Source organism: Nerophis lumbriciformis, linkage group LG04 (assembly GCF_033978685.3).
Source record: "Nerophis lumbriciformis linkage group LG04, RoL_Nlum_v2.1, whole genome shotgun sequence".
In the NCBI taxonomy this organism is placed as follows: Eukaryota; Metazoa; Chordata; class Actinopteri; order Syngnathiformes; family Syngnathidae; genus Nerophis; species Nerophis lumbriciformis.
In genome coordinates, this window is record NC_084551.2 from 47,267,914 (window position 1) to 47,282,995 (window position 15,082).

The 15,082-nt window shown below is 39.5% G+C and overlaps 1 protein-coding gene across 3 annotated transcripts in view; it reads right to left on the reverse strand.

Annotated features, from left to right (window-relative positions):
* Positions 1-5,174: 5,174 nt before the first annotated feature.
* The window catches only part of LOC133603287 (retinoic acid receptor beta-like), a 44,433-nt gene continuing 34,525 nt past the window's right edge, over positions 5,175-15,082 (reverse strand). Inside the window, exons 8-9 of one of the 3 annotated variants that reach the window (XM_061956478.1) lie at positions 14,931-15,060; positions 5,175-5,626 (exon numbers count right to left, since the gene is read on the reverse strand). In XM_061956478.1, coding sequence (XP_061812462.1) covers positions 5,608-5,626; positions 14,931-15,060 — 149 coding nt within the window. In that variant the 3' untranslated portion in view covers positions 5,175-5,607. Of the gene's footprint in view, positions 5,627-10,093; positions 11,233-11,554; positions 15,061-15,082 lie in introns of those variants that run through there. The other 2 variants (XM_061956472.2, XM_061956465.2) reach the window with 2 other exon arrangements.

Below are 15,082 nucleotides of genomic sequence, written 5' to 3' on the forward strand. Positions count from 1 at the left end.
AAACAATATGCTTAAGGTACAATGAGCCACTAGAGCCATTCTGTATTTGGTCATGCAGTGTCGTATCAAACCAGCAGAGGGCAGCATAATCCGCGCTCCACAACATTAAAGGGTGCACTTGACCATACAGCAGAGCTGGGCATATTTTTGACTCGGGGGCCACATTGAGAGAAAAAAAATGTGTCTGTGTATAAATTATACATACACATTTAGCTATAAAAATCTGCTGTACAGTATGTGTGTTTGGGTCCCTTTTTTCCAGGAACACTAATACCAAAAGTCACAATGTCAGATAGAATTCTAAAAACGTTATGACAGACCACCTCAAAAAAACGTAATGGAACGTTACAGTTTTTTACTGAATGAGACACCCAAAATGTACATGAAAATAAAGAAAGTGGTATTTACAATATTAACTATGAGATACAACACTGAAGATTAACAACTAGGGATGTCCGATAATATCGGCATCCCGATATTATCGGACATATGCTTTATGCTTTAAAATGTATCATCGGAAATTATCGGTATCGGTTTCAAAAAGTAAAATGTATGACTTTTTAAAACGCCGCTGTACGGAGTGGTACACGGACGTAGGGAGAAGTACAGAGCACCAATAAACCTTAAAGCCACTGCCTTTGCGTGCCGGCCCAATCACATAATATCTACAGCTTTTTACACACACAAGTGAATGCAAACGCATACTTGGTCAACAGCCATACAGGTCACACTGAGGGTGGCCGTATAAACAACTTTAACACTGTTACAAATATGCGCCACACTGTGAACCCACACCAAACAAGAATGACAAACACATTTCGGGAGAACATCCGCACCGTAACACAACATAAACACAACAGGACAAGTACCCAGAACCCCTTGCAGCACTAACTCTTCCGGGACGCTACAATATACACCCCCCGCTACCTCAAACCCGCACCCCCCAACCCCACCCACCTCAACCTCCTCATGCTCTCTCAGGGAGAGCATGTCCCAAATTCCAAGCTGCTGTTTTGAGGCATGTAAAAAAAAAATAATGCACTTTGTGACTTCAATAATAAATATGGCAGTGCCATGTTGGCATTTTTTTCCATAACTTGAATTGATTTATTTTGGAAAAACTTGTTACATTGTTTAATGCATCCAGCGGGGCATCACAACAAAATTAGGCCTAATAATGTGTTATTTTCACGACTGTATATATCGGTATCGGTTGATATCGGAATCGGTAATTAAGAGTTGGACAATATCGGAATATCGGCAAAAAAGTAATTATCGGACATCCCTATTGACAACATATGAACTTATATCTCAGACCAAGCAAAACACAACAAAAATTAAAAAAAACAGCAAAAATATGAATGCAAAGTGTAATAAACACCTACATATGATATATTATCACATAAAATCTTGCTTCCGCATCTGTTTCTGACACACGCGTTTCGGGGCTGGCTGCTCTGAAAACAAACCCCGCCCACTATGCTTTGTTCCTAGTCTGAGCTGCTGTGACGTTGATTACCGTAATAACTCCTATAACACTCATTGAAATACTTTCTATAGTTGAAGACTTACGGTAATTTCAAAACTGCACATCATAATGACGGCGACAGTTTTGATGTTAAAGATCTAAAAAAAATTATGTAGTACGTCCGGCGGGCCGGATTGAAAATCTTAACGGGCCGTATTTTGCCCAGGTCTGCCATACAGGGTAGGCCTGGGTGATATATGGTCTAAAATTAAAACCTCAGATTTTCCACCAAAAATCAATTCATGATTTTTGTTAGGTTTTTTTTTTTTTTTTACCTACTTGCTCAAAAAACCCATCCATCCATCCATTTTCTACCGCTTGTCCTTTTCGGGATCGCGTGGGGTGCTGGAGCCTATCTCAGCTGCATTCGGGCGGAAGGCGGCGTACACCCTGGACAAGTCGCCACCTCATCGCAGGGCCAACACAGATAGACAGACAACATTCATACTCACATTCACACACGAGGGCCAATTTAGTGTTGCCAATCAACCTATCCCCAGGTGCATGTCATTGGAGGTGGGAGGAAGCCCCCGGAGGGAACCCACACAGTCACGGGGAGAACATGCAAACAAGCCCGGGATTGAACTCAGGACTAGAGATGTCCGATAAATGCTTTAAAATGTAATATCGGAAAATATCGGTATCGTTTTTTTTTTTATTATCGGTATCGTTTTTTTATTTTATTAAATCAACATAAAAAACACAGGATACACTTACAATTAGTGCACCAACCCAAAAAACCTCCCTCCCCCATTTACACTCATTCACACAAAAGGGTTGTTTTTTTCTGTTATTAATATTCTGGTTCCTACATTATATATCAATATATATCAATACAGTCTGCAAGGGATACAGTACGTAAGCACACATGATTGTGCATGCTGCTGGTCCACTAATAGTACTAACCTTTAACAGTTAATTTTAATTAATTACTAGTTTCAATGTATCTGTTTTTATATTGTTTTACTTTCTTTTTTATTCAAGAAAATGTTTTTAATTTATTTATCTTATTTTATTTTATTAATTTTTAAAAAAAGGACTTTATCTTCACCACACATGGTTGTCTAAATTAGGCATAATAATGAGTTAATTCCACGACTGTATATATCATTATCGGTATCGGTTGATATCGGTAATTAAAGAGTTGGACAATATTGGCAAAAAGCCATTATCGGACATCCCTACTCAGGACCTTCGTATTGTAAGGCACATGCACTAACCCCTGGTCCATCGTGCTGCCCTGCTCAAAAAACAACAACAATGAATACAAATGACAAAAGCTACATACACTGCATCTTACTCTTAGCAAAATTAACATTTTAATAAAGGTTTTTTTTAATTTTTAGAATCGATATAAATTGGACTTTGTATAAAATATATATATTTGAAACTAAACTAGCTATTGTAGCTAATTCTGGCATGTTTACTGTGATGCACATGTTGATCAATGCATTTTTCTAATCCAGGGGTCGGCAACCCAAAATGTTGAAAGAGCCATATTGGACCAAAAATACAAAAAACTAATCTGTCTGGAGCCGCAAAAAAATGAAAAGCCGTATATAAGTCTTGTAATGAAGGCAACACATAACCTAAGTGTCTATACTAGCCTACTATCGTACTATGTGTCGCAGACTGAAGCAAATCTTTGTTGACAGAAAATGTAATATTTATTCTACACATTTTTACAACATTAGAAAACATTAGTAAATCAGAGGCTACTCAGAAGGCAAGATAACTCCTGGAAATTACTGGCTTTTAATGGCCAAAGTATAGATGTGTGTGTCCAAGTTAAGGCTGTCTTCTTTTAATAGATTTATTACAATCTTTGGCAAGCTAGGTAATGTTTGCTGTGGTCTGGAACAACATGACACACAAACAACTATCTGAAAATGCAGCCAATATTACATACAGATAATGCAAATATAAATTATTACAAAGAGGTTAAAAGTAGAGGATATTAAATAAGCTCAAATACACCTACACATGAGGCATAATGATGCAATATGTACATACAGCTAGCCTAAATAGCATGTTAGCATTGATTAGCTTGCAGTCATGCAGTGACCAAATATGCCTGACTCGCACTCCAACAAGTCAGTAACATCCACAAAGTTCACCTTTGTGCATTCACGCACAGTATAAAACGTTTGGTGGACAAAACGAGACAAAGACGGAGTGGAAGATTTTGCATGTAAACAAACTGTTGCGTCACAGTCCACATGAGTGAGTTAAAGATCCGCCAAAATTAGTAGGACAAAACGATGTTCACCAAATACTCTCATCAGTGAAGCATACCGTATTTTCTTGAATTGCCGCCGGGTATATATTATCTGCATGCCTCGTATTACCGCCGGGTCAAACTCGTTTCGCAAAATAATTAGCGCATGCTAAGAATTAGCGCATGCTTAGAATTACTGCCGGGTCAAACTTGTTTAGCAAAATAATTAGCGCATGCTTCGTTTTACCGCCGGGTCAAACTCGTTTCGCAGAATAATTAGCATATGCCTCGTTTTACCGCCGGGTCAAACTCGTCACGTCACGAGTGACACTTCACCTTTCAAGGCATCATTTTCCAAAATGAAGGAGGCTAATTTCAATAATTTAAAATCGCATAAAGGGAAGAAGATAAAGAGCTATTCAGTAGGGTTTAAGGTCCAAGCTATTGAATATGCTAAAAAGAACAGTAAGCAGCTATGTTTTATTAATATACCGGTAGCTGCGTGTGTCAAATATGAGTCATTAAATGACTCCCGCCTCATGGTGGTAGAGGGCGGTAGTGATCCCAGGGAGCATTTTTGCGACTACTCAGCTGCAGAAGAAGTGACAACAAGCAGCAACAGTTAGCAGCGATCGTTTATTTTTTTCCTCTCGCTTGCACTTTTAACATGGAGGATTACATATCTAAAATAAAACAGTTTTCTAAACTGGACTTTCAATCGAAGCAGGAGGTAATAATTAAAGGTTGATCTCCATCGAGACAGAGAGACTTGTAAAACTGAAGAAAGATAAGGAAGACTTCTATAAACAAGTTATCGGTACTTTTATTCAGAAGGAGCGGCGCATGGACTTCATTTATAAGTAAAGGTAAGACCATATTAACGTTTTTTTTTTAATCAAATGTGCTTTTCATGATGGTATCCTTACATCACACTCAAATTTATAAGCGCATGCCTAAATTTACCGCATGCCTTTGGTAAGCGCTGGAGTGAGAAGAGGTTTTAAATTAATTACCGCCCCGGCGCTAATGCAAGGAAATACGGTGCACACAAACATATTAAACATTTCTAACAATTGGGAAGGTTTGTTTCATGTTTATCCTCAAACAAAAAACATACTAAAACAAAAAAAAAAAATTCCCCATCTTTTTCCATTTTCAATCCTTTTTTAAAAATGCTCCAGGCAGCCACTAGGGCGGCACTAAAGAGAGCTTCGGGTTGCTGACTCCCGTCCTAATCAAATAAAGTTATTACGTCGTATAGGAGGCAAAACTTCTATATTGAATAAAATACCTTTGTAAATAAAATGTAGCATTGAGAGGTTTAGTAAGTGGCTAAAAACAAGCTTTTCTACTGCTTGGGCACCTCATCTGTAGCCACGTGCAGAGCAACCACTTTAGTGATCGTTTCTCATTGTGCTTATTTATCATCATTAAGGGTGCAACGGTACACAAAAATCTCGGTTCGGTACGTACCTCGGTTTAGAGGTCACGGTTCGGTTCATTTTCGGTCCAGTAAGAAAACAACAAAATATAAATGTTTTGGTTATTTATTTACCAAATTTGTAAACAATGGCTTTATCCTTTTAACGTTGGGAACGCTATAATAATTCTGCCCAAAATTAGAAATAGCTCTGCATGTGTGTGTTGCAATTCAATTATTTAGTGTCTCTGGATCTTGTTTAAATCTCAGCTCAGATAATACAGTTCTTGGAGAAAGGTTTTGGAGAGTAAAGCAGTAAAATGTGTAGAGGGTTGGCTCAAGAGCCTCCTACCAGCCCAGACAGAACAGGTGGTGGGGTTCCTGGCTGGAATCTCCCGTGAACGATCCTTGGACTAGATGCTTTTTTTCCTTAGCTCGCCATCATAAAGAGAAGCCTGGCCTGTGTAAAAACCAGGACCATCCTTATAAATCAGTGTGTACACAAATCAAATATCTTCATTAAATAACACTAATTGCATAATAAAGTATTCAGAACAGGTTCTAGTTTTTTTTCCTCAATATTGTACAATATAAATCAACATATCAGAATCACAATAAAGTGCTAAATTAACCATTAGCACATACTTGCCAACCCTCCCGGATTTTCCGGGAGACTCCCGAAATTCAGCGCCTCTCCCGAAAACCTCCCGGGACAAATTTTCTCCCGAAAATCTCCCGAAATTCAGGCGGAGCTGGAGGCCACGCCCCCTCCAGCTCCCCTCCAGCTCCATGCGGACTTGAGTCCGCTTTCCCACAATATAAAGAACGTCTACAGTAAAGCAGTCCGTCTGCCGTAAACAGCAATGTTGTGACACTCTTAAACAAGACAATACTGCCATCTAGTGCATTTGATGAAAGCACTTTTGTGCGTGCCACACAGCAATGCATAATCAGAGAGGGTGTTCAGCATGGTTAGAAAGATAGTGACAGAGAATAGAACAAGGATGGACAATTCAACCCTTAACTCAACAATGAGTAGATGAGTGTTATGCGTGTGTATATGTGTAAATAAATGAACACTGAAATTCAAGTATTTCTTTTATATATATATATATATATATATATACACATATATATATCCATCCATCCATTTTCTACCGCTTATTCCCTTCGGGGTCGCGGGGATATATATATATATATATATATATATATATATATATATATATATATATATGTCTTAATAAGGTTATCCAAAAAATAGTGCTCGATACCGTAGTAGAGCGCAATATATGTATGTGTGGGGAAAAAAAAATCACAAGACTATTTCATCTCTACAGGCCTGTTTCATGAGGGGGGGTACGATTGAGGGTACCCCCCCTCATGAAACAGGCCTGTAGAGATGAAATAGTCTTGTGATTTTTTTTTTCCCCACACATACACATATATATATATATATATATATATATATATATATATATATATATATATATATATATACACACACAGGTAAAAGCCAGTAAATTAGAATATTTTGAAAAACTTGATTTATTTCAGTAATTGCATTCAAAAGGTGTAACAGCAGGAAGCATGAAGTGCTCTAAAACTTGCTGGTAGACGGCTGCGTTGACCCTGGATCTCAGGAAACAGAGTGGACCGACACCAGCAGATGACATGGCACCCCAAACCATCACCCAACCATGCACATTTTGCATTTCCTTTGGAAATCGAGGTCCCAGAGTCTGGAGGAAGACAGGAGAGGCACAGGATCCACGTTGCCTGAAGTCTAGTGTAAAGTTTCCACCATCAGTGATGGTTTGGGGTGCCATGTCATCTGCTGGTGTCGGTCCACTCTGTTTCCTGAGATCCAGGGTCAACGCAGCCGTCTACCAGCAAGTTTTAGAGCACTTCATGCTTCCTGCTGCTGACCTGCTCTATGGAGATGGAGATTTCAAGTTCCAACAGGACTTGGCGCCTGCACACAGCGCAAAATCTACCCGTGCCTGGTTTACGGACCATGGTATTTCTGTTCTAAATTGGCCCGCCAACTCCCCTGACCTTAGCCCCATAGAAAATCTGTGGGGTATTGTGAAAAGGAAGATGCAGAATGCCAGACCCAAAAACGCAGAAGAGTTGAAGGCCACTATCAGAGCAACCTGGGCTCTCATAACACCTGAGCAGTGCCAGAAACTCATCGACTCCATGCCACGCCGCATTAACGCAGTAATTGAGGCAAAAGGAGCTCCAGCCAAGTATTGAGTATTGTACATGCTCATATTTTTCATTTTCATACTTTTCAGTTGGCCAACATTTCTAAAAATCCCTTTTTTGTATTAGCCTTAAGTAATATTCTAATTTTGTGACACACGGAATTTTGGATTTTCATTTGTTGCCACTTCAAATCATCAAAATTAAATGAAATAAACATTTGAATGCATCAGTCTGTGTGCAATGAATAAATATAATGTACAAGTTACACCTTTTGAATGCAATTACTGAAATAAATCAAGTTTTTCAAAATATTCTAATTTACTGGCTTTTACCTGTATATATGAAATACTTGACTTGGCGAATTCTAGCTGTAAATATACTCCTCCCCTCTTAACCACGCCTCCAACCACGCCCCCGCCCTATCCACGCCCCCCGCACCCACCCCCCACCTCCCGAAATTGGAGGTCTCAAGGTTGGCAAGTATGCATTAGCAGCATACATATGACCTATACAATTCGGTCAGTGCACTAAACGTGATTATTATCAAACACATTCAAAAGTACATTCAATACACAATAGTTATCATTGGTTCAAGTCATGGACGATTGAGAAATATGCCACAAAGACTGTTGCAATGAAACAATGGAAGAAAGACTAATATGTTTTCATAAACATGGACTCACCAACTCCGCTTCTACAGTCACACACAGCTTAATGACAAAAAATCTGGCGCTGGTAGTCGGCTCTATAAAGTTAACAAATAGGCATTTAGTTTAGAATCCCGTCAGCACAATATTTGGAGTGAAAACGAGAATAAAAACCTACCTCGAGCAGAACTACAATCTGTCTCCCCTCACGTCCTGTCCAATGTTCCCTCTAATTGTTCATGTGTGTGAGCAAACGCAAAAACTCCCTGAGCATTCAGTGGAGCCCATGTGAGCAACATCAGACGTGCACACTGTGGCTACACCAGCAGCACACCTGTCCCAAACCTGACTAAAAAGTTCAATCTCCATCCATCCATCCATTTTCTACCGCTTGTCCCTTTCGGGGTCGCGGGGGGTGCTGGAGCCTATCTCAGCTGCATTCGGGCGGAAGGCGGTGTACACCCTGGACAAGTCCCCACCTCATCGCAGGGCCAACACAGATAGACAGACAACATTCTCTTATTATTATAATCAAATGACAGCAGTCATTTCCATTTCTAATATAAGTGTTTAGGCCCACTTACAATGACAATAACAAACCATTTTGTTTTTCATGAACTGTGTACTTGTATTGTTTTTCTGGGTGGAGGTCCTGCTTTGGAAATAATTTGTACCCCTTTCAGACATTGCATTTAGTTCCCATTAAAACATTCACATGTTGCACAATGAGATGTAAGCAGGGGATCATGTGTACATTCCTGCAACTTCCTGTTTGTAAAAAATATATTTTTTATTGGTATTTATTTAATATACTAACAGCATTTCATGATTAATATTTATAAATTGAGATTCCTAATAAATGACACTAGAATAAGCACACATTTGATTGGTAAATAATAGTGTAACGACCTGGAATGACACTTTATGTGTGGTGTTGGAGTTGTCCGACTTTTTGTGTGGCTGTAAACGCATCACTGGCTAAGTGCCATATGTGCATGTGTTGGCGCAAGTGAGAAAGAGCGAGCGGCTGCTGTTGATATAACAAAGTTGCTTTTGGTCTGGTTTGTACTGCAGAAAATGACCACTTTTGCTAGATATACTTTCTTTTACTAATGTTTTGGTGATGTCTTTATGGCCGACAATAAATAGTTTTGCTCAGTAAAGTGATCGATGGAATTCATGACGTTACGATATTTGAACAGGTGCAAGCCTGGCTCAGGGAGGAGGACGCCCATGCCATGCAGAGTCCCCAGGGATTGTACCAACTAGTCCTTTCGACAAATTCTGAACAATGATGACGAAAACTGTTTTCTCTGTAGTGTCCGTGTGTCGAAAATTGTTATGCGCTTATTTTTTTATTTGATTTTGTGCGCGGCATAGATTTGCCGTGCGCAGAGGACACTTGAGCAGTGCACAATTGCACAGGCGCGCACCTTCGAGGGAATGTTGGTCCTGTCTACTGGCCACTTCTTGCTACCGGCTTAAAAGCACAGCTGATTGGACCGTGCGCGCTCTCCCTAGTCACGTGACTAAGAGTAATAGACAGCAAGAGCCTAATTGTCTACGCAAAAGTGTGTATTTGACACCTGCGTTATACACCAGCATGCCGTGTGTTGTGCCTCGGTGTGCGTTGTTTACACAACGTGCGGTACGCTACTTATGTCCGTCCGTGCGGTGCGCTGCTTAATATGTTCGTGTGGAAACTCGTTCGGTACACCTCCGAACCGAACCGAACCCCCCGTAGCGAAACGGTTCAAGGCAAATACACGTACCGTTACACCCTTAGTTATCCTACATACCTTGTGTAAATTATTCCACCGCAGTACGCTGGTTTTTAGCAGGAGTTTGTTATCTTATTGTTTGCCTCGTAAAGACTTTCCCCCGTTCAGCCGGATGCTTCTGATTCAGATGCAGGAATAACTTTGCAGCGTGCAGTCATTCCTTCCAAGCCTGTTGCCGCAAATCCAAACCACTGACAACACTTTTCTTTTCTTTGGAACAAACTTCTCGCTCTCGTTTGCCTTAGCGTTAGCCCAACGGAAGCTGCTGGGTGCAAAAAGTATGCGGAAGCAAAAAGGAGAAAAAACATTTATTTTTCATTTTTTTAAATCGTCTGCAGCAAAAAAACTTGAATATATCAATAAAATGGATTTATCGCCCAGGGCTAACTAATACAGGGGCACATAAAACTATACTAACTCTAAATACAGGATATTAGCATTATTGTAACATGCAAAGACATGAGTCAGCAGCGGTGTTTAATATTTTTATAAAAAAAAGTACATATCACATCAGATTGTACGCAGAAGAAGAGTGAGCAGCTGTTAGAGGTTGTCACGGCGACAGTACTCACTTAGCATGATCCAACAAACTTAGTTTGATAAAACAATCTATAGTTTTATTGATATTGTAAACTCGTCAACTTGTAAAGGCTCGTTAAGGCATTGAAAAAGTCACCCGGCAAGCAGAAGTGAACATTATTAGCAATGTTATTATTTCAAGTATACGACATGATGATGAACTAGCGGGACAAAAACTGCAAATATCCCACTGGAGTCCTGTGACGACACTTTTGTTACGTTTTATATACGTGATGTGTTATGTGGACACATCACATCAACCTATAAGTACGTTTATTCTGTGACAAACGTTACAGTACAAAAACGATTTCAACACTTTAACCTTACGTGTTAAAAAAGTGTTGATTTTTTTATCATCTTCAAGCCAAACAGAACATGTAAGTGTAAAAATATTAGATGTTTTTTTTTTTGCTCCCATTTCTCAAAAACAATCCAAAATACCGTATTTTTCGGACTATAAGTCGCAGTTTTTTTTCATAGTTTGGCCGAGCTCCAGTGCGACTTATATATGTTTTTTTCCTTCTTTATTATGCATTTTCGGCAGGTGCGACTTATACTCCGGTGCGACTTATACTCCGAAAAATACGGTAGTTCAAACGTGTGATGCTTTTGTTATAAATTGGAAGGCCTTCTGATCAGATAAAGTCACAAATTAATCAATTAACTTGTGTTATGCAAATGTGTGCTAATTAAAAATTGTGACACTATCTGATCAGAAGGCCTTCAAAGGGTTAAAATAAAATAATGTGAGAGATTTGAGTAAAAAAAAGGGGGAAAAAAAGAAAAATATGAACTTACATCTTCTGTTTGGCTTTGGGGTCTTGTGGAATAACTACCAGTGTGTCGTACACCTGTGAAGGAATTGGACATTTTTTAAATTTAACATTAAAATAAAAACCTTAAAGAAAAATCTTTTAGTAACAGCAAAATTGTTGGCCAAAATATGACAAACTTTAGTGCAAAATAAAACATGGAATCTAAATAAAACCTAAGTTTGCAAACAGTTCCGATCGACAATCATTGTCAGTGACAGAGCAGGAAGGGGGTAGGAATACAAACCTCGTTTCCATATGAGTTGGGAAATTGTGTTAGATGTAAATATAAACGGAATACAATGATTTGCAAATCCTTTTCAACCCATATTCAGTTGAATATGCTACAAAGACAACATATTTGATGTTCAAACTGATAAACTTTTTTTTGTGTGCAAATAATCATTAACTTTAGAATTTGATGCCAGCAACACGTGACAAAGAAGTTGGGAAAGGTGGCAATAAATACTGATAAAGTTGAGGAATGCTCATCAAACACTTATTTGGAACATCCCACAGGTGAACAGGCAAATTGGGAACAGGTGGGTGCCATGATTGGGTATACAAGTAGATTTCATGAAATGCTCAGTCATTCACAAACAAGGATGGGGCGAGGGTCACCACTTTGTCAACAAATGCGTGAGCAAATTGTTGAACAGTTTAAGAAAAACCTTTCTCAACCAGCTATTGCAAGGAATTTAGGGATTTCACCATCTACGGTCCGTAATATCATCAAAGGGTTCAGAGAATCTGGAGAAATCACTGCACGTAAGCAGCTAAGCCCGTGACCTTCGATCCCTCAGGCTGTACTGCATCAACAAGCGACATCAGTGTGTAAAGGATATCACCACATGGGCTCAGGAACACTTCAGAAAACCACTGTCAGTAACTACAGTTGGTCGCTACATCTGTAAGTGCAAGTTAAAACTCTCCTATGCGAGGCGAAAACCGTTTATAATTAAAGTTAAAGTTAAAGTACCAATGATTGTCACACACACACTAGGTGTGGCGAGATTATTCTCTGCATTTGACCCATCACCCTTGATCACCCCCTGGGAGGTGAGGGGAGCAGTGGGCAGCAGCGGTGGCTGCGCCCGGGAATCATTTTGGTGATTTAACCCCCAATTCCAACCCTTGATGCTGAGTGCCAAGCAGGGAGGTAATGGGTCCCATTTTCTTTATAGTCTTTGGTATGACTCGGCCAGGATTTGAACTCCCAACCTACCGATCTCAGGACGGACACTCTAACCACAACACCCAGAAACGCCGTCGGCTTCGCTGGGCCTGAGCTCATCTAAGATGGACTGATACAAAGTGGAAAAGTGTTCTGTGGTCTGACGAGTCCACATTTCAAATTGTTTTTGAAATCTGTGGACGTTGTGTCCTCCGGACCAAAGAGGAAAAGAACCATCCGGATTGTTATAGGCGCAAAGTTGAAAAGCCAGCATCTGTGATGGTATGGGGGTGTATTAGTGCCCAAGACATGGGTAACTTACACATCTGTGAAATCGCCATTAATACTGAAAGGTATATATAGGTTTTGGAGCAACATATGTTGCCATCCAAGCAACGTTACCATGGACGCCCCTGCTTATTTCAGCAAGACAATGCCAAGCCACGTGTTACATCAACGTGGCTTCATAGTAAAAGAGTGCGGGTACTAAAATAGCCTGCCTGTAGTCCAGACCTGTCTCCCATTGAAAATGTGTGGCGCATTATGAAGCCTAAAATACCACAACGGAGACCCCCGGACTGTTGAACAACTTAAGCTATACATCAAGCAAGAATGGGAAGGAATTCCACCTGAGAAGCTTAAAAAATGTGTCTCCTCAGTTCCCAAACGTTTACTGAGTGTTGTTAAAAGGAACGGCCATGTAACACAGTGGTGAACATGCCCTTTCACAACTACTTTGGCACATGTTGCAGCCATGAAATTCTAAGTTAATTATTATTTGCCAAAAAAATATCAAGTTTATGAGTTTGAACATCTAATATCTTGTCTTTGTAGTGCATTCAATTGAATATGGGTTGAAAAGGATTTGCAAATCATTGTATTCCGTTTATATTTACATCTAACACAATTTCCCAACTCATATGGAAACAGGGTTTGTACATAAAACATTTTTGGACATTCGTGTCTTTGGGGGACGGCGTGGCGAAGTTGGGAGACTGGCTGTGCCAGCAACCTGAGGGTTCCTGGTTCAATCCCCACCTTCTACCAACCTACTCACGTCCGTTGTGTCCTTGAGCAAGACACCTCACCCTTGCTCCTGATGGGTCCTGGTTAGCGCCTTGCATGGCAGCTCCCGCCATCAGTGTGTGAATGGGTGAATGTGGAAATAGTGTCAAAGCGCTTTGAGTTCCTTTAAAAGGTAGAAAAGCGCTATACAAGTATAACCCATTTACCATTTATTTTGCACAGACTTTTTAAAATGCTTATTATTATAGCAAAATGGTTAATGATTTTTGTTATTTCTGATCGTTTGTGAGGACACCATAGGGACTTCTGTGCGTGCGTGCGTGTTGGCAGAGCAGCGCATACAGCTCAGTTCTGCATGTTGTCATCATCTTTTTTGCTTGTTTAGAAAAAAGAAAGTTTATTAATTTCTTGTTTTTTCGTTTTTTTATATAAATTTTTTATATTTTAATGTCCAATTCTTTGACATGTTATTCTACAATACCCCTTGTCAAACACGACTGTCCTTCATAAAACATTTTGGCCTCTTTTTTTTCTTTTTTCACTCAAATCTCTCAATCAAGTTCAACAAAAATACCAATTAATAATAATTTGAACCCATCGAAGGCATTTTGATCAAATGATGTCAGAGTTTATTTACCGTATTTTTCGGACTATAAGTCGCAGTTTTTTTCATAGTGCGACTTATACTCATGAGCGACTTATGTGTGAAATTAACATATTACCGTAAAATATAGAATAATATTATTTAGCTCATTCACGTAAGAGACTAGACATATACGATTTCATGGGATTTAGCGATTAGGAGTGACAGATTGTTTGGTAAACGTATAGCATGTTCTATATGTTATAGTTATTTGAATGACTCTTACCATAATATGTTACATTAACATACCAGGCACGTTCTCAGTTGGTTATTTATGCCTCATATAACGTACACTTATTCAGCCTGTTGTTCACTATTCTTTATTTATTTTAAATTGCCTTTCAAATGTCTATTCTTGGTGTTGGGTTTCATCAAATAAATTTCCCCAAAAAATGTGACTTATACTCCAGTGCGACTTATATGTTTTTTTCCTTCTTTATTATGCATTTTCGGCCGGTGCGATTTATACTCCGGAGCGATTTATACTCCGAAAAATACGCTAGTTGTAATTTTGCATAACAAGTTATTTTACTAGTTTACACCTGTGACATCATCTGATTAACAGGCCTTCAAAAGGGTCAAATAAAAAACATGATGTGGGTTTGTTAAGACATTTGAGTAAAAAAACTAAAATAATCCAAAATGTTTTCAAGTCAAACGTCCCCAGAGGGTTAATATGAGCGGATTATCCTCATAATTCCTAAAATTGGTCAGATAATTATCGTGCATCCAAACTAAAGACATGGTTATTTCATGAGGTAAAAGACATCCATGAGACATATTTCAGCAACATAAATACAGGAAGTGGAGAGAGAAAGTTAGATCTTCAGAGGACAAGAAGAAGAAGAGGAGGAGGAGGAAGTGTAGGAGCAGTGAGGAGGCGTCACATACGACCTCGCTCCTCGGCTCTCCGAGAGTTTCTTCTGGTCTTTCTCCAGGTTCTGCAGGTCTTCCAGCATCTCCTCGATGAGCGGCGGCATGGCGCCCGGGATCTCCATCTTCAGGGTCACCACTCGCTCCGCCCCTGAAGGAAAGCGCAGGTCAGG